Source organism: Enhydra lutris, unplaced genomic scaffold (assembly GCF_002288905.1).
Source record: "Enhydra lutris kenyoni isolate GAN:26980312 unplaced genomic scaffold, ASM228890v2 scaffoldscaffold11, whole genome shotgun sequence".
NCBI lineage: Eukaryota > Metazoa > Chordata > Mammalia > Carnivora > Mustelidae > Enhydra > Enhydra lutris.
The window spans coordinates 1,526,909-1,553,290 of record NW_019154095.1 but is presented as its reverse complement, the minus strand read 5'-3'; the positions used below and the strand labels follow the sequence as shown (position 1 = coordinate 1,553,290).

Sequence of the window (26,382 nt, the reverse complement as noted above, 5' to 3'; positions counted from 1 at the left end):
CCACAGCCCTCCCACCTTTGCTAAAAATACCTATTTTGGTAATACCTGGGCCAAAGGTCTACTAGGACTTACTAACAGTTAACCAAAAGCTGACAAACAAGATCGGAAACCACATCCAGCTGTAACAAACGAAGAACAAAAACCTTCCGTGAGTGCAGTGTGAAGACCCAGCAGGGTCTGCGGCACACGCCGCAGACGGGGTGACCGGGGTGACCAGGGGTGACCAGGCACGCACCAGCACGCCACCAAGCACGGTCTGCATGTGAGTTTGAACGCACTCCACACGATCACAAGGCGGTCAGGTCTTTGCCCTTGGTCCCTGCGTCCCCCTCTAGCTAAAGAAGGAACTGTCTAATTGCTCCATCTTTCTTCCTCACCGAACTGCCCGCCTGGGGCCTCCCACACGAGCAGCTGGAGGAATCAAACACATTTTCTGGGTATTCTGACGGTTTCTGTTGTTAACCCTCTAGCACACACGACGGAACCAGAACCTGGATCTGACACGTACATACCACAACTGACGCTCGCTAGAACACGGATGTGGAAAACAGACAAAGACTAACTGCCCCACGAGACCAGCCACGGACACAGTAGATGTCAGCAGTCTGGGGTGCGTATTCTTCTTCTCACAGCTTTGTGACAACGCTGTCTGGGAGGTCACGTTCCACAGGGATCTAGTCGGTCACAGCAGTAGCCTCAAGGGAAGGAGCCTGGGTGATGTCACTGAGGGCCAGGCGTCCCCAGAAACGAGCCCAGAACGACCTTCACTGCGTCCCCAGAAACGAGCCATGCCGAGCCGCCTGACGAATCAGCGGAACCCACACCCGGGGGGTGGCATGGGCTTTCCTCCTCCGTGCGGCGGGGCCCCGGCTGTGGGGAGGGCGAGGCGTGTGCGGGGATGGAGCGTCCCACGGAATCGGTGCCTCACATCTGGCCCCAAAACTGGATTTGTTGGAAACAACACAGTCGGAATGTTCTTAGTTTTCAACCACGTCGGGTCCACGGGTGAGCCTCTCCACACAGGGTCTCTGCTCCCTACACAGTCTGTGGACTACGTTTACGACGGGCTCGGCTTGTCGGAGTCTGGACTCCGGCTCCCGAGTCTGCCCGTGCCCTCTGGCTGCAGAGGGTGGTTCTTTTCCACTCGACCCTAGACCCAGACCCTGACGGCAGCAGAAGGGGTCGGATTCCTTTCTGTCCCTGGAGAACCTGCATCCGCCCTGTTCCCGCACAGGAGTGGGCCGGTGAGGGCCCGGGGCCGTGTCCACACTCGGGAGCCCCCGACCCTGCCCTCCCCCATAACCGCCCAGGGAGGGAGGAGCTCGGAGACGGGCGGGAGCACAGCGGCGGCGCGCAGGCAGACGCTGGGAAGGGCGCACGTCCTTACTTGCAGCAGCAGAATGAACTGCGGGAACCTCTGTATGGGCTTCGTCATCAGACTGTAGAGCGTGACGCGGTCAGGGCTGGACTCCTGGCACTGCTGTGGGGAGAAGCGGATTCTCACACTGCGGCCAGCAGGGACCCCCACCCGGGCCGTGGCTGCCCTCACCCGACGGAGACCGAGCGGCAGACGGGCCACAGAGCCCCACACCCGGCCCCGCCCGCATGCTCGCGCCTCCGAGGGCCAGAGCGCGCGGTGGCCGGTTCCAAGTGGAAATCTCCCGGGTTGGCATTCGATGCTCTCCGAGGGCGCCCGGCCCCCCAGGCAGGGCTCGTCCCTCTACAGACGCATCTCGGCCTTCTAGGGACTGACAGTTTCTGAGACGCTATAGCCACCCGAAAGTGCGCTGACAGAAAGGAAAAAAAGAGGCTCCTGGGGGCTCAGTCAGTTGGACGTTCGCCTCCGGCTCACGTCCTGGTCCCGAGGTCCCGAATTGAGCCCCACATCAGGCTCCCTGTTCAGTGGGAGCCTGCTTCTCCCTCTCCCTCTCCCCCTGCTAGTGCTCTCTATTGCTCTCTCTTAAATAAATAAAACGTTAAGGAAAAAAAAAAGGAGAAGAAAAAAACCCTCACAGAACCCCAAACGAGAGTTAGCAGGGCTCTTGAAGGCAGCCAGGCCCACGCTCTGGGCGAGTTCTCTGCGGCAGCCACTGCTGGCCAGGCTTGGCTCTCAGGGGAGGGTCTCGGGGGAGGGTCTCGGGGGAGGGGGTAGGGAGGGGCAGGCTGTCCCTGAGTCTGTGTCCTGTGGTAGCTGCCCCAGGAGCAGCCATGTCAGAGGATGTCTGGTGTGAGGGCTGCCACCACCGTGCAGCAGGGGCCACCGAGTCCCTCGTCATGCCTCTGTGTGCCAGGGAGGGACGCGCCAAAGGCCAGACCACCGCACAGGGATGGGGTCTCCAGCTAGGGCAGCGGTGTAGCCGGATGGCAGAGTGAGGGCTCAGCCCCATCACCACCAAGGGCGACTCAGCCCTCTAAGACTGGTTCCCGGGTGGACCAGGACAACCCACGCCTCGTCCCCAGGCCATCTGGCAAGCGGTCACCCAGCGGTGGGGGCTGCAGCCGCCCCCCCCCGCCCCGGCGGACAACCTCCACAAGATGGTTACAACCTCCTCCAAGCAAGTGACCGTCTGACCGTCTGTGTGTCCTTCCCCCAGAAGCTGCGTGGGATACGGAGAGACCACCGAGCGCCGAGACCCTCAAAGTGGGGACGGACAGGATCCCCCACTAATGCTGACGGGCGTGTAACCGGCTGGCGAGAAGGGCACCCGCGCCTGCTCACCGTGGTGGCAGGAGATCAAGAACTCAGTTCAAGGAACAGGAGCAAGCTTTGGCTCAGGGTTTATGGCGGGAGCTGGGGCCCCATGCGCGTGAGGTCTGGGGTCGGTGGCTGGCCACGGTGAGGGGCCGTGGGCCAAATATCCCAGGTCAACTCCGCGTTGTCCACGTCAAAGGCACCTTGCCTCTCACTGGAGCAGGGACAGAGCCCATGGCCCACGGGGGGCTCATCCCTCGGGGATCAGCTCCCTGCTCAGACTCGAGGGGCCCGGGGGTCTCCACCCCAATCCTAAGGCAGCTTCCTCTGCGATCGGACCTTAGCTTTCCGTCTGCCCACCCCTCCGCACCCCTCCCGGGGTGTGCACATGGAGGTTATTTCCCGAGAGCCCTGCCACCCCTTAAGACCCACCTTCGCTTCCAGCTCTGCCCCAGCCCCTTGGTACCAAAGCTTGTGTGACCAATGGCACTCGAGCTTTACAGGCAACGTGCAGGAAAGCTTCACCACGAAGCATGTGCACACGGAACGCGTTATCAGAGGGTGTGAAAACCCAAAATGGGAAGAAAAACCAAGGGCTAACCTTTAAGAACTCGAGGAACGCAGGCTTCGTAGCACACGTTTTCTTGAGGATTGCCACTGCGGTGCTGAAATTATTCACGTACTCGCTGTAGGCGTCCAGCACCATGGACTTGGAAAACTGAAACACCAGAGAGAACAGAAAACCGTCAAAAGGCGCACAGAGCCCAGGGGCTCACACTTGTGGGACAGGAGAAAAGACCTGAGACCCGCCCCCCTACCCGAGACGGGACCTCTCAGTCGCTGGGATGTTTCCACAGGACGCACTTCCTTACAACCCCGTGTGATTTCCTTTCTTCTTTAAGCAAACTTGCTAGGACTTGTTTGAACAGCTGGTCGGTCTCCCCCCCGCTCTGCCCGATGTGCTTGCCGGCACCCTTGCTCAGTCCCCCGATGGTCCAGCCTTCAGCTCAGCGGCAGCCCTGACCAGACACCTGCCCTTGACGTCCGGCCGGTCCTCGCTCCATGGATTTCACCTCTGGGGGGGCCGCCCCACAGGCCCCAACAGCCTGACTGGCGGGCTCCGAGGGTCCCCGGAGACACTGCGGGGGAGGCAGGGCACCAATCCCCTCCTGCGCCCCTGTCTGACAGGCCACACTGCTCCCTGTCCTGTTTCCCTAGAAACACCAAGCGGCCTCCCGTTGGGATTCTCTTAAGATCCCACAAATTCTCAAGATACACAGTAAAATCCATCCGGGTATCTGACGCAACCATCGCTGGCAGAAAGAAAAAATGCTTTCTGTATAAAAATCAACTACACTTTTTAAGGGTTTTCTTCCTTTTAAAGAAGTTACCAAGACAAATATTTCAAGAAGTGAGAGCAAATGCAGAGACCGACACGTACAACAGCCGAAAACACAACTGCCGTACAACCACGCTGTCTGACTTGTTTTCCGCAAGGACGCCTGCGGGGCACCAGGCAGACGCCGCAGGGAGAGCTCTGCTCCTGCGCGGTGCTTGAGGCGGCCTGTGACTCACCCACGTCGTCAAGCCCACGCTGTTCCACAGGAAGGACAAAGGCCTCCCACATCCCAATGGCGGCGTGGGCTGAGATCGACGGCTCCTGCACCCGCAGGCCTCCGACCGCCGTCCCCGGAAGCTGCCCGTCTACACAGAACACTCGCTAAGCCCAGCACACGGAGTTCACAAATGGACCAAGACAAAGGGTTTGGAACTGCCGGTGCACACCGGAGGCTGCTGGTTTCCAGGCAGCCGACCTCCTCCCCCACCACAAAATGTGAACGTGGGCCACCACGTCCCATGTCACCAGGGGCCTCGAGACTGCGTCAGCGCCACAGGTCCCCAGGCCCTAGAGCACTGCCTGGAGGAAACATGTGGGGAGTTTCCACTGACCCTGATGGGACAGGGAGCAGGGCGAGACCCAGCTGCCCTGGGGCTGGGTGGGAGAGAGTGGCACCCTGTCCACAGAGCCCTGGTTCGGCCACGAAAACCACACTCCAACTGCCTGGGGCTGCACTGGACAGAGCTGGTGGCGTTCCAGGACACCCCGCCAGCCTCAGGACAGCGCCTGACCACGTGCCCCGGAGCCCCCCCGCCACGGTGGCCACAGAGAGCAGCCAGGCCCACTGCCGACGTGGACCCCAGCACAAGTGTCCCCCAGGCACAGACACGGGCGGGGTGCACCAGCCTACCGAGGCCACGAAGACGTCCCCGATGGTTTCCACGGAGTCCCACTCGGCCACACGGCTGGCCAGCGCGATCTGGAACATGCCGTGGCACTGCAGCAGCTCCTTGACGCGGTAGAACACCAGCCTCAGCTTCCTCTCGCTCAGCATCTTGGGCTCCATCTCCGACAGTGGCTTCTCGTATTGCTGACAAAGACACGTGGGGGCGGCGCGGATAATGGAGGGCGCGTTGCAGACACGCGGAGAAACCCACTCACGGAAGTCACGGTTCACGCGAACCACGTAGCTCTCTGCGTCTCCCAAGGGTCCTGCCACGCCAACCCCGTCCCAGCTCGTGTGCGCGCGTGAACCCATGTGGGCGGACGAGGCCCGTGAAACCCGCGTCACCCACGACACGACATGTCCGTACCTCCAGAATCCTCTTCAGGGCGCCCACGTAGTTCTTCTCGCTGTCGACCACGGAGCCCAGGATGTACCTTCTCACAACCTGGTGATGCACAGAAACACGGCAGTGAGCGGAGCACGGCAGGAAACGGAAATGTCACTTCTCGTGCAGGACGAGCTTTGCTTTGCTCCTGAGTCCTCAGAGCGGGAAGCAAAGGACACCGCCCCGGCCCTGAGGGTGCTGGACGGCACATTCCAGGCGCAAAAACTCCTGGGCCCACTGCCATGGCCACAAGGTAGGTCCAGCCTCAAACTGTAAACGGTAGGGACAGCGGGACAAGCCACACTGCAGCCGTGACGTCAGCTGCCGGGAGCCGCAGGGCAGAGTCTCCTGGGCCTTGCGCTGGGCTGGGCTGCGGTAGCTCCCCAAGCGCATCAAGCCTGAGAGCTGCTCCGCCCTGACTCAAAGCCTGCGGGTGGTATCACAGGTCTAGGGACGTCGCTCCCGCAAACCGATCTAGGGACGTCGCTCCCGCAAACCTGTGGAAGCAGAATCAGCCTACGAGGTGAGAGAAGACCCTTCTGGCTCAAGAGCTCACAAGCGAGCATGGCCAGGCAGCAGAGGGCACGGCGAGGGGATGAAGGCCGCCCCCCTCGCCCTCACGGCTGCGGGTCAGTCGTGCCCGGGGGACGGCGCTCTGGCACGGTTCCTGGGAATGGCTGGACACCTGGCGGGGCCATCAAGCCTACACAGAGTCTGGCAAGTTCCTTTTTCCAATGAGTGAAGAATGAGCACAGAATCAGCAGGGCCTCTACACCCCATGGCCCCACCCCGCCCTGCCCCTTGCCCTGCAGCACCCGCACAACACCAGCAACAGAGCCCAGCGCCCCGCCGCGGCCGGACACGGCGTTGCCCACCATGGGGAGCTGGCAGTAGAGGACGTCCCAGGGCCGTACTGTCCCACAAAAGGTGACTGACAAGGGAGTGACCCTCCACAAAAAGGACCATTCAAACCCACAAAGCTAAGACAGAAACCAGTGCTCCTCGGGCATGCAAAGAGATCAGGGACGCACTAAGTGCAGAAGGGTCTGGGGTGGAGAGAGGCCCCCGCGGTCAGGAGTCTGAGCGCCACAAGGAAGGCCAGACCCCACCGCCCAGTCACTCCCCAGACGAGCAGCGGCCTCTCTCCACCGTCCCTTCTCCTGAATTCAGATTCCCAGATGCTCCAAGTCTCCTCAGGTAGAATGTCTGGGGTCAAACCCAGGAAATTACAGACATTTGTAACAGTCCTGAGAGAACTCTGAGAGGCCAGGCCCCACGTCCTCTACACAGCTGTCCCCTGCTACGTCATGGTGTCCCACTTGTGCCTGCCACCAGGGAAGGCCCTGCTTCAACCCTCACCACTGGACCCCATGTCCTCCGACAAGGGGACCCAAGTCCCAGTCACACTGTATCCCCCCAGGAATGAGCACGGAGACCCCATCAGTGGTCAGAGCCCCACACAGCATAAGAGTGGGGTGAGGGGACCCAGGTAGACAGACCTCAAAGGGACATGGAGGTTGTTGTCAAGAACTCAAGTCCCCTTCTCCAGCTGGTGAGGCTGGACAGTAGCGGGTAAGCCACGAACGGGGACAGCCAGCACCCTGCTGCTCGGGAATCGCAGCCGCTCGTCCCCAGGGAACACCGGAGAGAGCAGGGCATTTACAGCTCACCCAACCAACAGACTCAGGATTTAAGATTTTAGGTTTGGGGATCAGAGACTTGGCCCAGGTGTGGGGCCATACTGTGCCCAGGGCATGGCGTCACCCCTACCACCGGCCTCCTGGGAGCCCCGGCGTCCTCCCGTGGGACGTGTGCGTGACACGGATGGATGTGTGAGGACTTCATAACACCCAGCACGCCGCTGTCACCGGGTCTTCCTCCGCTGCCGACTCGCTCACAGAGCCGCATGACCCATGGTCCTCAGCCTGCTAGCCCTGCACTCAGACTCGCCTTCAACTCTGTGGGACGTTCGCTTCCTAGTCTGCGGACAGCTGACGGCCACAGATGTCCGCCCAGTGCGGCTCTTTGTCCAGGCTCCGACCCGAGCACGGTCACCACACTGCTCCGTCCCACACCACTGTCCACAAGTGTCTACCTCGCGCTGCGTGTCCCCACGACAGGCATCACACTGACCCCATGGAGAACAGCTCAAGGGCCCCCTGGAACCTCCAGCTCCACTCCTCATTCTGCTCTGGAGGTTTCTCTTTCTTTTACCCAGAGACCATTAACGGACACCACCGCGTTTTCTTCCCTCTGCTACCTGTTTCCAGAGGCTAAAATCTCAGACACCCCATGGACTTCATCGGTTGTCGGAAGTCTGCGTGCGGGGCCTGCGTACGCGCCATTTGCCGACGCTCACCCAGCATCTCTAGCTAAAGTCGTCCTGTCAGGACCGGTATAAATCGTGCCCACACCCGTCTCCCGCTTACTCTGGCGGTGGTACCCCAAACACTCGTGGGCCAGGGAGCCCACATCCAGGCCACACGGGGGCCACAAGCGGGGGACGGCAGGGGTCTGACGGGGAGACACCGAGCTCCGTGAGCAGCCGGCACAGCCCCCCATCCTACCTGCTGCTGAGACAGACCCTCAGGCATGGGCGTGAGGACAGCTTCCGGATGTTTGCAGTCAACATCAATAAATAAATTCTGCTCCTCTTCAAGACAGGATCTGTGATCTTAAAAGAAATCAGAAACGGTCATAACGCTACAGTGTGGTGACGACAACAAAACCCATCGAATTCCGGCTTTGGGAAGACACTTTGGTTTTCCGTGCTCAAGTTCCACCGGCCCATGGTTAAATGGAAACTTGGACGCGCCCAGAAAATACCCTTCCCACCCGAGGAACACAGTGTCCGTCAACACCTAAAATTTTCAATACTTGGAAGTTTAATTTTAAAAGGCAGGCGTGTCCTCTGAACACCTCCGAATCCTTCCACGTGTCGATCTATGCAACGCCGCACTCAGAACGAAGGCCAGCGGAGAGCCCACGCTCGGTCGCCGGCGGAAGCTAAGGCAGACTCAGTGTCCTTCTGAACTCTGCCCTGCGCTCCGGGAAGCAGAGCTGCCACCACAGCAAGGCGCTGGGACCGGAACTCGGCGCGTCTCTCAACACTCGGCTGTGCCGGCTGGAGACCAGAACAGCGAGGGCTCCACGGCAGCAGGAGCCCGGAGACCATCATACTCAGAGCTCCACACCGGGCTGCGCAGAAGTGTCCATGAGGAGACTGTAAAAGCCCGCGGTGACCACACCCCTGCGAGAAGGGCTCACGTCCGCAGCGAGGGCCTCACCCCGGGCCGGCCAGAGCGCGGAGCTGCAGGGCCCCCGTGAACGGCCACTTTGGAGGACAGTTGGGTGCCTTCTCACAGAAGGTGACAGTCCGACCCTGCAGTCCTCGGTCCTGACCCAAAGGACTTGAAAACGTGGGCCCACACAGGCCTGCCACGGGTGCTCCCGGCGGCTGGCTCCTGACGGCCAGGGCTTGGCGCCACCAAGAATCCCTTCGGGAGCTGACGGACACGTTAACTGTGGTCCGCCCAGAGGGGGTGGTGTCCAGCGCTGCGGAGAAACAAGCCTTTGACACCGTACAGACATGTGCCACGTGAAGGGAGTCGGTTTGAGGTGTCTGCACGCGGCCGGGTTCCGACTCTGACAATCTGGGGATGCGAAGCCACAGAGACAGCGACGAGAGCAGAGGCCACCGGATGTGCGGCGCACAGAGGGACGAGCCGGCGGAGCACAGAAGATTCTTAGGGCGTGACGCTCCTCTGCGTGGCACGGTAACGGCAGGCACCTGCCACCGGCCCTATGTTCAAACCCACAGAACACGGCACATCGGACGGAAGCTGCGTAAACGTGCCACGTGGCCTCATCAGAAGTGACAAAGGCACCACGACGATGCGGGTGCTGGGGTCAGGGGTTTTGCGTGGGAGGAGGCTGTACACAGAAGATCTCTGTGCCCTCTGCTCAGTGCTGCTGTGAATCTAAAATTGACCTTAAATAATAAAGTCTTAACAAGAAATAGAAACGGAACCTTCTGGTATCCGGAACTACCCCCCCTCGGGTTTCACGGATCAGTCCCAGGGCCACTGAGCCCGGGTGCGTGGGATGGGTTAAAAGCTCCACCTCCTTCACGACTACGCCCAGTGTAAGAACCACCAACTCAGTCCCGTCTTCCACTTCGCAGCTTGGGAAACTAAGGCTGTCAGGCTCAGGCATGCACCTGACCCACGGCCACCTGCCTCGGGGGTCCTGTAGACCGTCTCCCTGCCTGGCTCGGGGTTTCCCACCTGTCCTGCGAGCTGGGTGCTGGCCTGCAGGTCCCGGGTCAGGGTGTAGGGTGGGCCCCCAAGCCCCGGCCTGGGCACCTGTCAGAACTGCCCATGGCGCCCCTCTCCCCCGGCGCAGGGGTTCATCCTGGGGGTGCCGGCACGCTGCAGCCTCTTCCCAGGGCACACGCTGTATCAGAACCCAACCCCCAGCCATCGCCTTCCAGAGTAACCCACCGGGGCTCCTGACCCCCTTCCAGCATCTTGTTTCGAGACGCTGAAAACTTCACTAGGACTAGAACGCGTAGGGGGGTCAAGTGCGTGTTGACCCCGTGACATGCAGTCCCCGAGATACTCCTTAAGGAGACGCGGCTTCACGGTGCCCCCCAGGCACGGCGGTCAGCAAACGCTACCGTGCATTCGAACGCCTCTTAGAGCATCTGTGCAAGCAACAGGCTCGTGTTTGTGAAGGAATCCGTCAGGGTCCGGCGCCCGCTCCTGGAACGTGCGCTCCCGGCCGCCACGCAGGTAACCAGCTGCCTTGTAAGAGTGCACCGGTGTGAAGACATCTCATCCTCGGTCCACAGTGTCCACATGGCACCCTCCACATGCTGCCTCTTTCTCGGACGCAGAGAGGCTCCTGCCCCCCGGCTGAGAACCTCAGAAAACCTGAAACTTCAGGAATCATCCCCGATCTTTCCTCACCACCAAAAGGGTCCCTAAACTCCCAGTTTAGAACAAGCGCTCTCAGCCCGTGTCTTTGTGGAAATACACGTACACAGGAGAACCAACGCTCCGTCAACAGACCATCCGTTATCACACCTTGCTAAGAACAAACGACGGGGCGGCTGGATGGCTCAGGCAGTGACGCGCCTGCCTTCAGCTCAGGCCGTGACGCGCCTGCCTTCAGCTCAGGCCGTGATCCCAGGGTCCCGCGTCTGAGGCCTGCATCAGGCTCCCGGCTCAGGGGGATCCTGCTTCTCCTCTCCATCTGCTGCTCCCCTCCCCACCTCGCTCATATTCTCTTTCACCCACTCTCTCTCAAATAAATAAATAAAATCTTAAAAAAAAAAAAAAGAAAAGGAAAGAAAAAAAAGGGAAAAAAAAAGAATAAAGTTGTGGAGAAGCCGGACTGACTGAGGTCGGACACTGAGGGAATTCCGGGGGCAGAGAGTGAAGCCCCAGGGCAGGGGTTCAGGAGGGGCCGGTGTGCTGAGAGGAGACCACAGAAAGAGAAGTGGAGTCCTCCGGCCATGAGAATTCACTCACCCTTCCGCTGCCTGCTGTCTGAGTGTGTGTCGGTCCCTGAGCTACTGCGCAGATCCGAGCACACCTTCCCCCGCCCCGGGAGGGGAGACCCAAGTGGCTTGGCTAAGTCAAACCCCAGCGACAAGCACAGGGCTGAGGCACCAAGCCACTGCAGGACGGAGGGGACCGGGAGGCCTGCGCATCGGCCCGAGCCGGGCCACACACCTGCAGCCATGAAGGACCTGGTCCGAATGAGGGAGCGGCCTCTCTTCACGGCAGCCTTCGTCTTCTCCAGCCCATCCTTCGTGCCCTCCCTGGCAGCCTTCATGAGCTTCTGCATCTGCAAGAGGAGGATAAACGTAAGAAGCAGCACCGTCGACAAAAATCTACTTGCTGCTTTTATTTTAAAAGAATACTGTCAAGTATTAAAACGTCCCCTCAGGTTGGCTTTGTGATCAGGGAGAGATCGCTTGCTGTGCGTGTGCGTGCGTGTGCGTGTGGCCTGGGCCATGTTTTGTGTGTTTAATAGAAAAGAAAGAAAAGCGAACTTGAACTAGCAGCCCCTCCTCCACCCGCCGCAGGTAAGGCCAGTCCCATAGCTCCGGGGATGACTCACAGCCCCACAGGCATCAGAGGCACACAGAGTCACGCAGCGGGCCCGGGTCCCAGCGCACACACAGGACGCGGCCCCCGGCTGCCTGCTGAGCTCCCTGGGAGGCAGGGCCATCGGCTCAGGGGTGCACACAGGCTGTGTGAGCGGTCACAGAAGGAGGACAGCCCGTGGGAAGCCAGAACCCCACTTCCCACCAGAGTGCCGTGTAGGGGTTCCGGTTCCCTGAACCCAGAGCCCAGCGGCACACACCGGTCATCGGGGCACCGGGCCACGACCAGCTGCTCTGGCTTCTCACGTTCCTTATTCTTGAAAACTCTGAGATCGGAGGTATTCACCACTGGGCTCCCAGGGATTCTTTCAGAGAAACCCTGATGTCCCCTCCACACAAGCCAGCGTCCGGGCCAAGGGACCTCCACACTGCCCGCCATGCTGGTCCTCCCACCGATTCCCCCAACACTAGACACACTGCAACCCTGTCTCCACCTCCCTGCCCCCAGGGCCGGATCGCCACAGCCTGGGCCCCTCCCCAGGGGCATGCACTGGGGTCGGACACGCACTGTGACACCGGCTGCCCTGACTGTCTTCTAGTCCCCCGAGCCTCGAGCAGCTGCAGCCAAGCCATGTCCACACTCACCGGGCGGACCCTGCTCCAGCCTCCACAGGGCACGGCCACCGCAGCCCCTCTGACTCCTGCTTCGGGCCTCTCCCTCCCGAGGACACGCCCTCACCGCCACACCACCTCCCCTGCATCGGCTGCTGGGACCTCCTGCTCACAATCCCCACGGCTCGTCTGCCTGTGGGGCACCTCTGCTTCGTCTCCCGACCCAGACCGCCTCTTCTTGCCCCATGCTGGACTGCTAAGCCTCCATCTTCACCAGACCCCGGTCAGGGGCCCCCGGATGAGAATTAGAGAACTGCAAACAGACGACCGAAGGGGACCAGCCTGCACGGCACCTAGTCCGCGAGCAGCAGCGAAGTCCCAGCACCTAGGGAACTGCAACACCCGTCCCAGCATCCAGGAAGCCGAGCCAGGGCCCTCAACCCGTCCTCACGTCTGCCTCTCTCTGGACGAAGGCGGTCAGCTCGGCCTGGCCCTAACTACATACCACGTTATCACTCCCTGCTCCCAAACACATTCTGCTCACCCGTGCCACTCCCTACGGGCGCACCTGCTTCCAAACTCCTCCACTGAGCTGGCCTCCGTCATACCTCCCCCGTGACCAACGACTGAGCTCACGATTCTCTGGGAAATCGCATCAGGCCCCAGACGCTCCCACGTGACCTGCTGCTTTGCATTCTGCACAGGAACCAGCCAGAGCTGAAAGGAGGGATGAGACTCCCAGAGTCCTGCTCCTGCTCCGAGAAGCCCAGGACACAAGGACACTCCGGAATCAAGCAGTGACTCTCATGGAAGACACTTCTAGGTGAACATCTGTTTTCAGTTAGACGCCACTTCACACACACGGACAAACCACAGGACATCGGCAGGACGCGGGACGTGGACCTGAGCAGCACCTGACACACACGGACAAACCACAGGACATCGGCAGGACGCGGGACGTGGACCTGAGCAGTACTTGACAGTGCCCTTTTAAAACACAGCTCCGGGGACGGCTGCCACCTCGCTCAAACCCCGCCACTCCTGAGCCCCTGGGTCTTGGGGCCCTTTAGACTTGTAAAAGTGCCAAGGGCCCCACGAGCTCTGTCCACCCAGCCTTCACGGGTCTACATTGACTGGATGGAGAGTTAACGTTGAGAAAAATATCAAGCTTCAATGAACACTCATTTAGAAATAATAAACCTGTTCTGGGTCATCGAAGTAGCACGTTCAGGAAAATCCCTGTAGTTCCCAAACAGCCCGACAGGCGGTGCAGTTGAGCACGTGTGGGAATCTTCTGGGCAGGAGAGACTGGATGCTGCAGGTGAGGGCGGAGGGGGGGGGGGAACACCCCACGGAGCCTAGGGGACACTCCCGTCCGCGTGTAAGAGAACTAGACAGATGGGAGGGAGGGTGAAGAGCGTCTCGCGAACAGTGGGAGCCACTCCGCGGGCCGTGGTGACCTCTGGAAGCCGAGGACCACACTTAGGGAACCAGGATGGTTAGGACGGGCCAATGTCGCTGCCGTGTGGCCTCTCCGGGAAGCACGGCCTGTTTCCGAACACGCATGACCCACGCAGCTGGTCAAAGCACGAGCCGCCCTACCTTCCGTTCGTGCCTCTGCTTTAGCTGCTGAATCTCTGCGGCCCCCACCGCGGTGGCCATCAAAGCTCTCATCTTGCTCTCATAGTGCTCCTTGAAACGGGCTAGGTCATGGGAGAGCTACAGCACAAAGAGACACAAGCTGTTCACAAACGCACGTCTTCCCGTCCTGAGACACAGCCTTACGCTGGCAGGATGAGGCAGCGGCGTCTGGGGGACCCTGCGCCCCACGGGCAACCCCTAGTTCTGGCCCACCGACCCCAGGCGCTACAAATGGGGAAGTCAAACGTGGGGGAAGAAGAAGCCAGACCGGGACTTTTCTATGCCAGACAAAAGCGAACACGGGCACCGAAGCCTCTGGGACCTCATTCCCGTGCATTCTGAGGACATTAAAATGACCCAACATGTAAGTAGAAAAGGTATAAAATTATTCTTCTGTGTCAGTGCCAAGGCAGAAGGTACCCGAGTTCAAGACTGTCCCACATACAGGGTGTCGTGATTTGGGAACGAGCAGCACAGACTTCTCAGTCTCCAACTGACGTCACGTCGTCTCGGCCGGGCGAGGGCCGGACTCCTGCAGGCACTGCGCACGGGGTCCTGCGTCTCCGATAAGGAAACCGAGGCCTCGGGGCTTCTCCGCAAATGCTTCCCTTGTCGACCCAGGAGAAGACGCTGATGCAAATGTTCACTAAAGCCTCCTTGAGCTGGCTCGTCAGGCACAAGAGTGCTCAGCGAGCTGTTCTAACATCACGACTTAGAACGAGAACGCCTGGGCCTTCCCTCGGCCCATCACTCCTGCTGGCCGTGCTGCCGGCTGCCCCAGGACGTGGCCAGGCTGGGGCAGGGGAGGGAGGAGGATGCCCCATGGTCACCCCGCACACAAGAGCCACCCTGTGGGCTGTCCACCTGCCGCGGAGCAGCCTCTCCCACGGCGCTTCGGGGCATCTGCCTGGGAACCCAGTGGGCAAGGCAGGCAGTCTTGGCTCAGAAAGCGCGAGAGGCTCGTCGGCCAGCACCTGATCCAGCCACCGCCGCTGGCAGGAAGCCGCAGCGTGCTCCTCTCCTGACCCCAGCCCTAAGCCAGAGAGGCGGGTGCACGCACGGAATCCGGCCGCCTCCGCGTGCCTGCGGCCTGACGCGCAGCCTCACGCGGGCAGCACCGGCAGCTGCGGACACGGCCATGAGCGCCCTTCACCCCCTTCCCCAACGGCACAGCCACGCACCACAGAGACCACGTGTCTCAGGAAGAAGGTCCGCCCAGCCGAGTGCATCCGCGGCCACCGCAGACCACCGCCCAGCTCCGGATTTCACACTCCGGCCCCTGAAGCTCCTCCCCGACCCTCCAGGACGCACTCACACACACGCACACGTGCACACGCGCACACACCCCTCGGGACAGGAGGGGCCACTCCGGGGTTCTGCCCTTCAGCAGCACGGGCCTCTCAGACACCAAGGCCGTCCGCTCCACGAGCCCAGCGTGCCGTGACCGTCTGTGCACAACACAGGTGACACGGAGAGTGGTCCCCAAGGCCGTCTCGGTGTGTCTCTAAGAACGCCCGCCGCGGCTATGCTCACGACGCAAGCCGGGGCCCCCTTTGCTCCCACTTGCCCCTTCCCCTCGCTAAGGGCCCCCGCATGGGAAGCAGCGACACGTGATGGGTGCAACGTGCCCTCGTGCTCACGGCGCACGGCGCTAAGCTGCCCCCGCACAGCCCCAACACATACTTGCTTTCTGTGGCTGCTGCGCAGGAAGGACCTGGGGACCCCGTTCTTGCACTCCGAGTCACTCTGCTCCTCGTAGCTTTCGAACTCACTGGAGCTCCAGCCGCACTCCACAGAGCTGTTTCCGCCTTCCTCTCCGTTCTCCACGTCGTCATAAACCATCTCATCTGAGGGCGGAAAGGCCACAGCGAAATATGAAATGCAGAATTGGCTCGTTAGGGTCGGAGCGTGTGTGTGGCTTCACCCTAGCCTCGAGAGCTGCGGTGGGAAGCGTGTCAGACCCCAGGGCCAGCGCAGCACCTCTGGGACGGGGCAGCAACATGAGGGGTCGTGAGCCCCCGTGAGCCCCCAGACCCTGGTGCAAACTGAGGGCCACTGGTCTGTAAGAAGCTACCAGAACTGTCCCGAATGACCTGTCGGCCGTACGAAGATAAATGCAGGGACACAAACAGATAAGTGGATGACGGACGTATGGATGAGAGAGATTCAAACGGGACAAGGGAAGTTCACGGGAAACAAGTGAATCTTGCCTTGGTGCCAGCAATGGTTTAATAAATCTGCTTTTAAATGTTTAAAATGTTTAAAATTGCCTTTAAAATCCCGTCTGCCATTTCAGAATTAGTAGAGACCAGAGGTCTGCGCCACCAAACACAGCGACGAGGGCTCTTTACCGCAACCATTCCAAAGGCTTTAATCTCCACCTTTCACTCTGTAATCTGTATTCTGCAAAAGGGAGCTCAGGGAGCCGAGCTGCCTCACGGGCATGCCCACAGCAAGGACAAAGTCTTGACATTCGTTGTGAATTAATGAATCCGCTTCCTTCCTAACAGACGCCAAGGCCACAGACTCACGGAAAGTGATCCTGTGATACGCCCTAACACAAAAATATGCAGATGGGATTCCTATTTCCAGTGCCGTGCTGCTGGGGACGGGAGTTTCTGGGAATGAAATGTCGCTCTGCAGACTTCCAGGATGTCACATCTCTCTGGTTTCTCTTATTAAACATGTGAGCATAAACGGTTATTTCAGACGAACGTTTTCAAGCATAAATGACCCGTTAAGAGTAATTTCTGCTTAAATTATCACTGAAGGAGAGCTCTCACACCCCAGGCACAGCGGACCGCCTTTATCTTAGCGGTGTTAGCGCTCAGCAGTCAGGACGTGGGACAGCAACTCTGCTCCACGCTCTGCAACAGGCAGTGCTCTCTGGGCGTCCCCCGCGCACGGGAAGCTTCCAGGGCTCCACAGCGTCTCATGAACGACAGAGGGTTGATGGTGGGTGAGCTGTAAGGCCCTCCGGAGTTCCCGGGTGCACAGAGGGACGCTTTCTGACGCTGGAAAGGAAACACAGCCATGGGGCACGTGCTCCTCCACGGGCCAGTGAAGGGAGAGCTGGTCCACCGGCTGAGACCTCCTGGGCCACGACCTCGCTACCTGCTCCAGGCCGGGACTGCGCTGGGGGTGGCCACACCAGCCCATGAATTTGCGTCATGCCACTAAACAGTGTACTCTACTCTGGTTAAAACAGTCAGTTTCCTGCAGTGCGCACTTGGCCGCAATTTAAAAAAAAAATGTAGATGCTCCCCACTGTATGGCGTGAGGGTCCGCTATCCTCCCAGGGCTGCGACGGAACTTCACCCTCAAAGGCCATATTCCACACAAAGCACATGGGCCTCCGCTCTTCCTCGGACACATCTGTGTGTCCACGGTTCACCAGACAGCCGAGGTCCCGGGCAGCCTGAATTCTGCAATTAGACTTCCAGGGAACCTCAAATATCTAGTGCCATCTTCACTAAATGTGTTTAATTACCAAACACTTTACGTGCACCAAAGAACACCATGGAGCCGGCAAGTCTGCGCACCCCATCTACACCATGGCAGCGCCTGCTCCCACGGAGGCAGCAGCACAAAGTGACCCACGCGTGGCCGGAGCCCTGTGCCCTCCCCTAGGTCAGCACAAAGCAGATCCCGGCGGGATCCACTGACCTCGGAGGTGCCTGTCCAACGTCAAGGTACCTGCACCCTACCCCTGGGGGTCTTGCTTTTTGCTCAACCCTGCTTTTAAGCATGTGTGTTTGTAAGTGTGTGTGTGTGTATATGTCATTTACTCATTTTTAACTGCAGCACAGTGTCTGCTGTAAGAATTCACAGTCATATATGGATCCTTTCCCCAGGTGTGGGGCCACTGTGTTCCCCGCCTCTTCTGCTCTTTACAAATTGTGCCACAGACAAGCCCCCTTACACACGTGTCCTTGACATGGGCAAGAATTTCTCCAGAAAACACACCTGCCAGGGAACCACCAGTTTGTACCCCATCTGCACATTAGCTAGGTCTTACTGAAGTGTTTTTTCAAAATGTTTGCGCCACCAAACATCTCATAAGCAAAAAGCAAAGGCCACCGAGGGGACCAGGACCTTCTGTGATCCTAACAAGGGAGGGCGCTGGCTGACGTGGGAGTTGAAGCACACAGCATACACGTCGGCGCCCTGCACGGCACTGTCCTCACGGGGACATGGCTGGCTCTACCCAGAACAGCTGGGACCCTCACTAGGGAGACTACTGTTATACCTCTTGCTGGCATTTTGGTTTTGGGAGGCCCCCGATCACCCCGTCTGGGTTGGGAAGGGCCTACCTGGACGCACAAATTACCCAAAATAAATTTCAAGCTTGTTTTTGCAGAAACCGGTCTTCAATCCCCACCTCATTTGCAGCGCGCGCTTAAATAAAAGACCTGCGTGCACACTCCTCCAGAAACACTTCAGTGTGATTCCCGAAGGGGCCCAAATGTTAAGTGTGTGTCTCCCTCGACGTGGGAACCTGGAGGGCAGGGACGAGTCTGTTAGCGGAACCTGCATCAGCGCCCAGCGTGTGACGGCGTCCAAACACAGGGCAGAATGAATAAATTACCACTTGTTTTAACTCACCATTCAGTGCGCTGGATGTAGATTACAAGGACACGTCCTGGATTAGCCTGAGGACGTTTCCTTCTATTAGGAGCCTTTAACACTGACTGAATCTTATCAAGTGCATTTTAAGCATGTCTTGAGATGAGAGTAAGGTTTATCTCCATTAGTCTAGTCCTGTGGAAAAGATGGTCAAAGAACCTGCTAACGTTAAGGGATCCATAAACCCCCGAGACAAATCTAAAGGGCTAAGGTTGGCTTTTGCCTGTTTGTTGGGACACTACTGGATTTTGAGTCTTCACATTTTCATTCGGATGTTCAGCATCACCCCTTTCGGTGAAGGGGGTTAAAAGCTTCTACTGAGACCCTCAGGAGTGACCTGCTCCTGTCCTCTACCGTCCATTGGAACTGTGTGTGGAGCAGAGGAACTGCCTGTCTCCTGATGGCTTAGCCACTCTGAGACGAGGACACGGGTCTCAGTGGGCTGTCTGGCACATCAGTTAAGCAATTAATTCTAGATCGGGAATCATTATGCATTAATGTTTTCTAGGTCAGATGCAGGCCAAGTGTTTCAACTGAATGATACCACGTTGTTTCCAGAATCCCTTCATGGTGTTTATGAGTTTCTACTGTTCCAGTTTCCTTCCCTCCCTGCCTCTCTCCATCCAGTAACACCCTTTCTTCCCAACACTACCGGAGGCTTGTCTACTTTCATATTCCTTTTACAGAACTGTTCTTTCGTTATGCTGATCACTTTCTATTCTTTGTTTTCTGTTTATCACTTCTGCTGCTACCATTTTTTTAAAAAAAGATTTTATTTATTTATTTGAGAGAGAGAGATCACAAGCAGGCAGAGAGGCAGGCAGAGAGAGAGGGGGAAGCAGGCTTCCCGCTGACCAGAGAGCTCTATGTGGGGCTCGATCCCAGGACCTGAGATCATGACCTGAGCCGGAGGCAGAGGCTTAACCCACCGAGCCACCCAGGTGCCCCTACCATTTTTATTTTCTTCTATTTTCTCTGAGTTCCCTCTGCTATTCTTTATATAACAGAGTTGGATGCTGGCTCATTATTTTCCTATCTTCTGTTATTAACAAATGCCATTGTGTCTATAATTCATTATTTTAAACTATCACAAAAATTTATGTAATGTTTTCACTATTATTCAAGTCAAATATTCTTAATTTCCATCCCGTGTTCAGCCTTGTCTATGAGCTAGATATTAGTGTTATTTTTTAATATTCAAGTGTTTCTTTTTATTGATTTTTTTTTTAAATCAGAGAATGAGGCATGAACACTAATTCTTTGGCATTTGCTCACAATTGCTTTGAGGAATGCTATATAATTTTTACAAATATTCCATGCATTGGAAAAAAAGCACGTTCTGAAACGATTAGCTTCAGGGTTCTATACGGGATCCTTCCGTAGACAGTATACCGCGCTCTTCTGCGGTTCACTAACTCTACATCCAGTATCCACAACCGTGGGAGAAGCTTTCTTAAAATCTCCCACTCTGATCACGTATTTAACTATGGCCGATTCCATCTCGGTCATGTTTTGCTTCATATGTTTGGAGACGGTCTTGTTAGGAGCACACAAGTTCAGAACGGTTATGGTTCTCTCTTGGGAAGGGCTCTACGCCTACCATTTTACAGACTAACGTCCAGTATATGAGAGTAATACTGGCTATTATATTTAGTTGGAACTGGCCTGTATTTCTTTTTCCATCCATTTACTTACAAATGTTTTGTATCCGTATTCAGCTGTCATTAAAATCTGTGCCTAGCTCTGTGAATTTATCCAACCCAAGATCTGGGGTTTTTCTTTTAGGGCCAATAGGGCCATTAAAATCTGTGCCTAGCTCTGTGAATTTATCCAACCCAAGATCTGGGTTTTTTCTTTTAGGGCCAAATTGAGATAAACTCAATTTATCTTTACTATAAATAGCAGTATCCTCGGACTGACTCTGCCGGCCTTCCTCATACTATTCGCCGTCCTTTCTTATCCTACGTTCTCTTGCTCCTTACAACCCAGACTCAGGTTTTCTCCATTGGGTTAAATAACCTACTTCTATTCTCTTAGTGATCGCCCATAAATGCGGACCCAAACGATCACCGCAAAACACAATCATCATTCACACCCTCTTCCTGAGAAACGCACAGACGGCAGAAGCGAGGGTCAGCCCGCCGCCTCCCCAGATGGCCAGTGCCCTGCCCAGGGCTTTAGCCCCACCCAGCGGCCACACTCAGGGATGGAACACCACCACGGGGCCGTCTTCCTCACTGCCTGCTTGGACTCGCTCACAGTCATTATCTGCTCTCTGTTCTCTCTACAGCTCGTTAAGTTCAATACCTTCTCCTTGGAATGCAACGTGAAATCGTTTTTAGAGTCTAGCAGTCAGTCTCCCCAATCTTTATCTGATATTGCCTTTGTTTCCCTCTTTTTACACACTCGTGTTTTGGAATTAGGGGACTGAGCTGTGTGCGTGCCAGGGTATGGATTCAGGCTGGACCAGGCTTTAATTTTGTATTTCTGCAATCTGAGAACTTACATCACTCTTTAATTCTGGAAAAGTTTGAGGACTCATTTCTTCTATTTTCTCATTTAAGTCATTTATTACGCATATGCTGGTACTTAGAGCTTCCATGTTTTTTTACATGTCCATTCCTATTTTTCACACCTTTAACTCTTTCTGCTCCTTTATGTTAATTGATCACCTCATTAAAGGCCTATAATAGAAGTACACACACCTGTGTGCATAGACCAATAATCCACTACATGGCACCAAGGAGACGCTAGACAACGTACAAAACACGACCGTGAAACACACGTAAGCTGTATGTCTGCAGACTGTGTGCAGGCTAACTAGTGCTTTTTTATACCCAGAAGGAAACACTGATAACTGAACCCTCTAAAACTCGATCACAGACAATTCAAACCTGGTTCGGAGTCCGAATTCTCTCTTGGCACGTCATCATAAATGGCTTCTTCTGGATCTGGAATACAAAGAGGGAAATGTGAAAACCTGACCCAACTCACCAAGTACAGTTTACACTGTTAGGACTGACCACAGTCTCCTATGATGCTGTAATTATTCCAAAAGTCAGTTGGTAAGGGCTAATTCGTGAGACCTACAGGAGCACGACCATTGCTTTTGGGACAGGATGTTTTCTCGGGGTGGAGGATGACCCGCTACTTGACCCAGCTGGGACTCTCACCAACAGGAAGTTTTGTGGTTTCCAGGCCAACACAGTCCATCATTTTGGGTCCATCTACGCATCTCCATGTGGCCCTTTAAAAATGTCTTTAAGTTTGAGAAGTTGATGTGTTCTGATACGCAAAAAATACAACAGCGGTGTGCACAGTTTCAGAAATGAAGGGAGGCTTGAGCGGGGCTCTGTTGAAAGGAAGCTGTGAAAATAAACCGATCGTTCTGGGATATTCGGAACCACTGGCTAGGAAAAGCAGGCTTCGGCCAAGGGTGCGAAGGTTCGCCTGTTAGGATAAAATGTCTTCGACTATATCATGTGGACCATTCATCTCCTCCAAAACCGTAACAAGTTCTCTCAGGAAGAAGTGAGGCTTCTCCACGGGCAAACTCCTCGCTGTGCACCGCGTGAGAAGGTCACGTGCAGGAGCCACGGTGAAACCGGAAATGCGTTTACGTATGTGAGTGTGGCCTCACATGGAAACCGACCACACTACGGTGTTCCCGGCGACTAGACAACAACAAGAAAATGAGGCCGATACACTGAACCCCTCCTCTGACACGAGCCATTGTTCCTTTCCGGGGGGCGCTGGGGGGAGGTAATTCAGCGCGGTCCTTACTCTCCCGCTGCTACCAAGCCCCCACAGGACGGACGTTTGCCTCCTTGCAGTCGTATTAACTGCTGTCGTGATGAGCGTTTCTACACCATTAGAGAACACAAGGGACGCTCGTCTGTGGACCCCGAAACACCGCTGCGGGCTGCGCGAGCCCGGGTACGAGCAGGTTGTTCTTGACGTCTGTAGTACACACGGTGAACGTATCACGTACTTATGATTTCTCTAATAACGTTTTCTATTCTCTAGATTACTTTATTACAAAAATGCAGTATGTAACACCCACATAGAATACAGGCATGCACTGTGTACGTGATCGGGAAGCTTCCCGTCAACAGGAGGCTGCTAGGTGAAGTTTTGGGGGAATCGAAAGTTATACCCAGATTCTTTTACTGTGGTAGAGTTTAGCGCACCTAACCTGTGTGTTATTCTAACTAGCTGCCTCTGATGTAATAAAACGAGTAACAGGAAAGTCAGACAAATTTTACTTTGGAAATAAATTATCTAGAGAATTGGAAGATATTAATTTCATCCTGTAATGAACCCAATTTAGCAGCCCCTAGCAGAATCATCTACTTATGCTACGTTCCTTGTTCGACAATGCCATAATTAAAACCAGAACAACACATTCTGGGAGATAATTTAATAACTAGGAGACAGTTAAGACAATTCTTCCTTGGAAGTCCATCATATAAAATAATGACACAGAAATTAGTGAGCCAGTGGATAATAAAGAGATAATTAGAAAAGCCATCTTTAGTTTTCTTTAAAAATTAAAAATCACACATAGTTAAAAACGCTGCACTTTCTAAACTACATGTGGACCAGAAGATCTGGCCTGCCATCTGGACGGTGGGTTGGCTTACCCAGCCCCCAGCCACCCATCCCCTTTTCAAAATGGTAGCACGAAGAAGCATCTTAGTGAGAATCCCGAAAAACCTATCTCGTTGATGTCCCATGGTGACTTGCTGACTATGGGCCGGGTCAAAGCATCGGTCCCCAAACAGAGGACGGTCACAACACTGTGTGAGGAAGCAACCAATGAGGAACAACTACTTGCAGGGATGGGGTGAGCAGAGGGGTTCCAACGGGAGGGAAAGGAGGGCTGCGGAGAGCTGGGGACAGCACCAGTCAGTACTTGGGGTAAATGAAGATATTTCTAAAGTGATCAACCTGAAGAGGCCACGGGAATAATCAGCAGAACCTGACAGACACACACACCCCCCGCAGGGCCCCGCCCGGCTCTTGGTGGCTTTGGTACCTACTCTCCATCCACGCGGTGTTGGCCGGGTCCGCAACCCACCGGGCGAGGGCACTGTCCTCCTTGTGCGCCCGGTCATCGCTAAGAGAAAACAAACCACAAAATCACAACAGTGGACGCTTCCCATCATGAGGCCACAGGCTGTCCCCTAAGGGTACCCCTGCTTCCCCGTCTGTACCCCTTCTGTTTCCCCGGATAGCATCACGGGTGCTCTGAGCTGAGCCTCATGTGTTCTGAGCTGCTGCCTGTGCATTTCACGGTGTGACACGCCTGTCCACACCCGCAGTCCGGACCTGTCAGAAGGACCCAAGTTTGGGATTTCCACCGTGCCATCCCGCTCCACTTTCTCAGGGCACCTTGTAAAACCAACACTTAGAGTTAAGCCCTTAAAAAGCTAGTGACCTCTGTTCCACTCTCATCTAATAAGTGACAGGTGCTGGTGACCTTGCTCTGTATCTGCTGAGGCAGGGGACCCCCTTCCCCCAGCTCACACCCCCTGGGCCTAGGACGTGTCAGGGATAGATCTGATGACCCCACTGCCCTCGTGTGGGTGGCCCCAGCTGTGCCTTCCATCAGAGTCACCCTGGGATTCTCAGTCCCCCAAACCAGTCACTGGGAGGCTGAGGGAGCTCCCATGGACACATGTAGGAGGCTTCTGCCCCCTCACTCAGCGGGTCCTAATCTGCACGTCCCCAGTTTAACACCCCAGCTGCGGCTTCTCAACACAGAGCCCAAGTTCGAACTTCCGTTCCACGCTACTAATGATGCCTCTGAAGGCTCACCATTCGCACGGCACAGGACCTGGCACCACAGACAGAAGATGACGTGAAGTCCCTGCTCCAGAAGACCCCAGTGGTCTTCCTTTCCCTGCCAGGTCTTCCGTTAGGTGCCATACATGGTGCCAACTGGAAAGCCACACCAGAGTGACCAACGGGCCTTCATGACCACCGGGAACAGGTTAGCGGGAGAAAGCAACACACACCCGCCACCAGAAGTGAACACCGCTCACGGCACACCTGGCGATCCGCTCACCGCGCGGGGCCCCAGGGGCCAAGCCACGGGGTCTCACAGAGGGACGGCAATGTCATTTTGCAGGCGATGGAAGCCATGGCTATGCTTTACTTGGAAGAAGGAATCAGATTCCCTCAGCAGATGGAGGGCCACCTCGGGGAGAGGGACAGCTGTTGACAACACCGACGCAGCTGCGATCCGGGTCTCGGGGGCATGTGGTCTCGGGGGCACGCTGCGATCAAACACTCAGCGCCACAGAAAGCCCTTCACGGGACGGGACAGACACCGGAACGCGGGGTCAGCGCCCGAGAGAACACGGGACGCACTGGAGACCCTCCATATGGAAAAAAGAATCCGAGAGTTGATGCCACACTTCACAGCAAGTGACAGAGATGGGGGGTGTCACTGCAGGACGGTCTCTTCCATTATCGTCATTTCTGTTTGTTAAAAGGTTTCGTGAACGGTTCGATGTTTGCAAGACTGAGAGGCCTGGGGGGACGCCCTGTGGGCGCCTGTGAGGCTAGAACTGCAGTCAGTCCTGCGCTCCGTTGAAGAATTTGTCGCACTAAGAGAAAATTCTTACACCTTTTACATCTGAAATTACATCAGAATAACATTAAGCAAAAAAAGAGAAAACGTGAAGCAAGTACAGACAATATTTTAAACAATTCCTGAGTGTTTCTGTATGTTTAAACAAGGTCGCGCTTTGGCGAACAGGTCGGGGTTAGCCTCTCACGTCATTTCACGCCCTTTTGGGTCTAACTCATCATCCTTCGGCAGACGCACTCCCCAGAGTGAAGTTTACACAGCAGGGACAGCGCGCCCCACGCGTCCTTCATCACACCCGGTGCTCATGAAGGGTCCTGGATGCGGCAGGCGACGTTCGCGAGGTCACCCAGGTAGGAAGACCTTGCAGGTGCGCCCCTCTCTGCAGAGACCCCACTCGTCGGGGGAGGAGTGCGCCTACTCCAGAGGCCCGCCCCCTGCCCGACAGGAAAAGCCAAGTGCGCGTGAGCACCGCAGGCCAAGGCCACGGACACCTGGCTGCGCGCGCGATCGGGACGTCCCGGACGGGAGCCCGCACTCTCGCCGTCTGCTCTGCCGATGCCTGTGCGGACACTGGCTCACCTGCTCTCCCGTCTCCGATGCCCAGCACATGCCAGGCACTCAGGAAATGCTGAGCCGAGGAAGATCCAAGTAACGAGTAAAGTGAACAAACAAGTAACGAGGCTAAAGTGAACAAACACGCACACCAAGCACCAAACACAAACCAGGTAAGGTGGCAGACATGCCACCCCGTGGTGAACGCCGCTCAGACAAAAGGGCCCTTAACGCATCAAAGGTTCCAGAGGACAAAGGAGGAGACTGCAAATTGATAGAAGTTTCCATACCAGGAGATGTAATAATTAGAAACACATGCACCACCAACGAAGGGGCCCCAGCAAGTGAAGCAAAAATGCACAGAACTGAAGACCGAAGGGGCTCACGAGGACAGCCGGAGACGTCGCCCTGGCAGCCCAGGGCTGGGACCGCCGGGCCGGAGAGCCGTGAGCACCCCTCGAATCAGCCAGACCCGACCGCCATTGGAACATCGGTCGGCCCTGTGGGCTCACCCACGGGGCTCCTGGGAGAAAACGCGTGAGGCTTCCGCACGGCACTGACGGCCGGGCCTTTACTGGGCAGGATGACGGAAGCACAGGCAATACGAAAGGGAAAAAAATACGGAAGTTAGACTTTATCAAAATCGAAAACTTTTGTACAAAGGAAATTACCAAGAGAGGGAAAGGCAGCCCACAGAACAGGAGAAAACGTTCACAAATCACGTGCCCAACAATGGATTAATGCTGAACATTAATGCTGAACAAATAAAGAACACCGAGAACTCAACAATAACCAAACACCCAGATCAGAGGTAAGTAAAGGACTTGAAGGCATCTCCCCAAAGAAGACACACAAACGGGCCAAAGGCATGCGGGG

The 26,382-nt window shown here is 56.4% G+C and overlaps 1 protein-coding gene across 1 annotated transcript in view; it reads right to left on the bottom strand.

The window, feature by feature from the left end:
- LOC111144617 (Rho guanine nucleotide exchange factor 10) overlaps positions 1-26,382 on the bottom strand; it is a 75,788-nt gene that overhangs the window by 35,982 nt on the left and 13,424 nt on the right. The window contains 10 exon segments of the mRNA XM_022499005.1: positions 1,388-1,480; positions 3,294-3,410; positions 4,942-5,121; positions 5,345-5,422; positions 7,930-8,036; positions 11,101-11,215; positions 13,692-13,808; positions 15,414-15,577; positions 21,251-21,307; positions 23,399-23,475. Of these exon segments, the coding sequence (XP_022354713.1) occupies positions 1,388-1,480; positions 3,294-3,410; positions 4,942-5,121; positions 5,345-5,422; positions 7,930-8,036; positions 11,101-11,215; positions 13,692-13,808; positions 15,414-15,577; positions 21,251-21,307; positions 23,399-23,475 (1,105 nt within the window).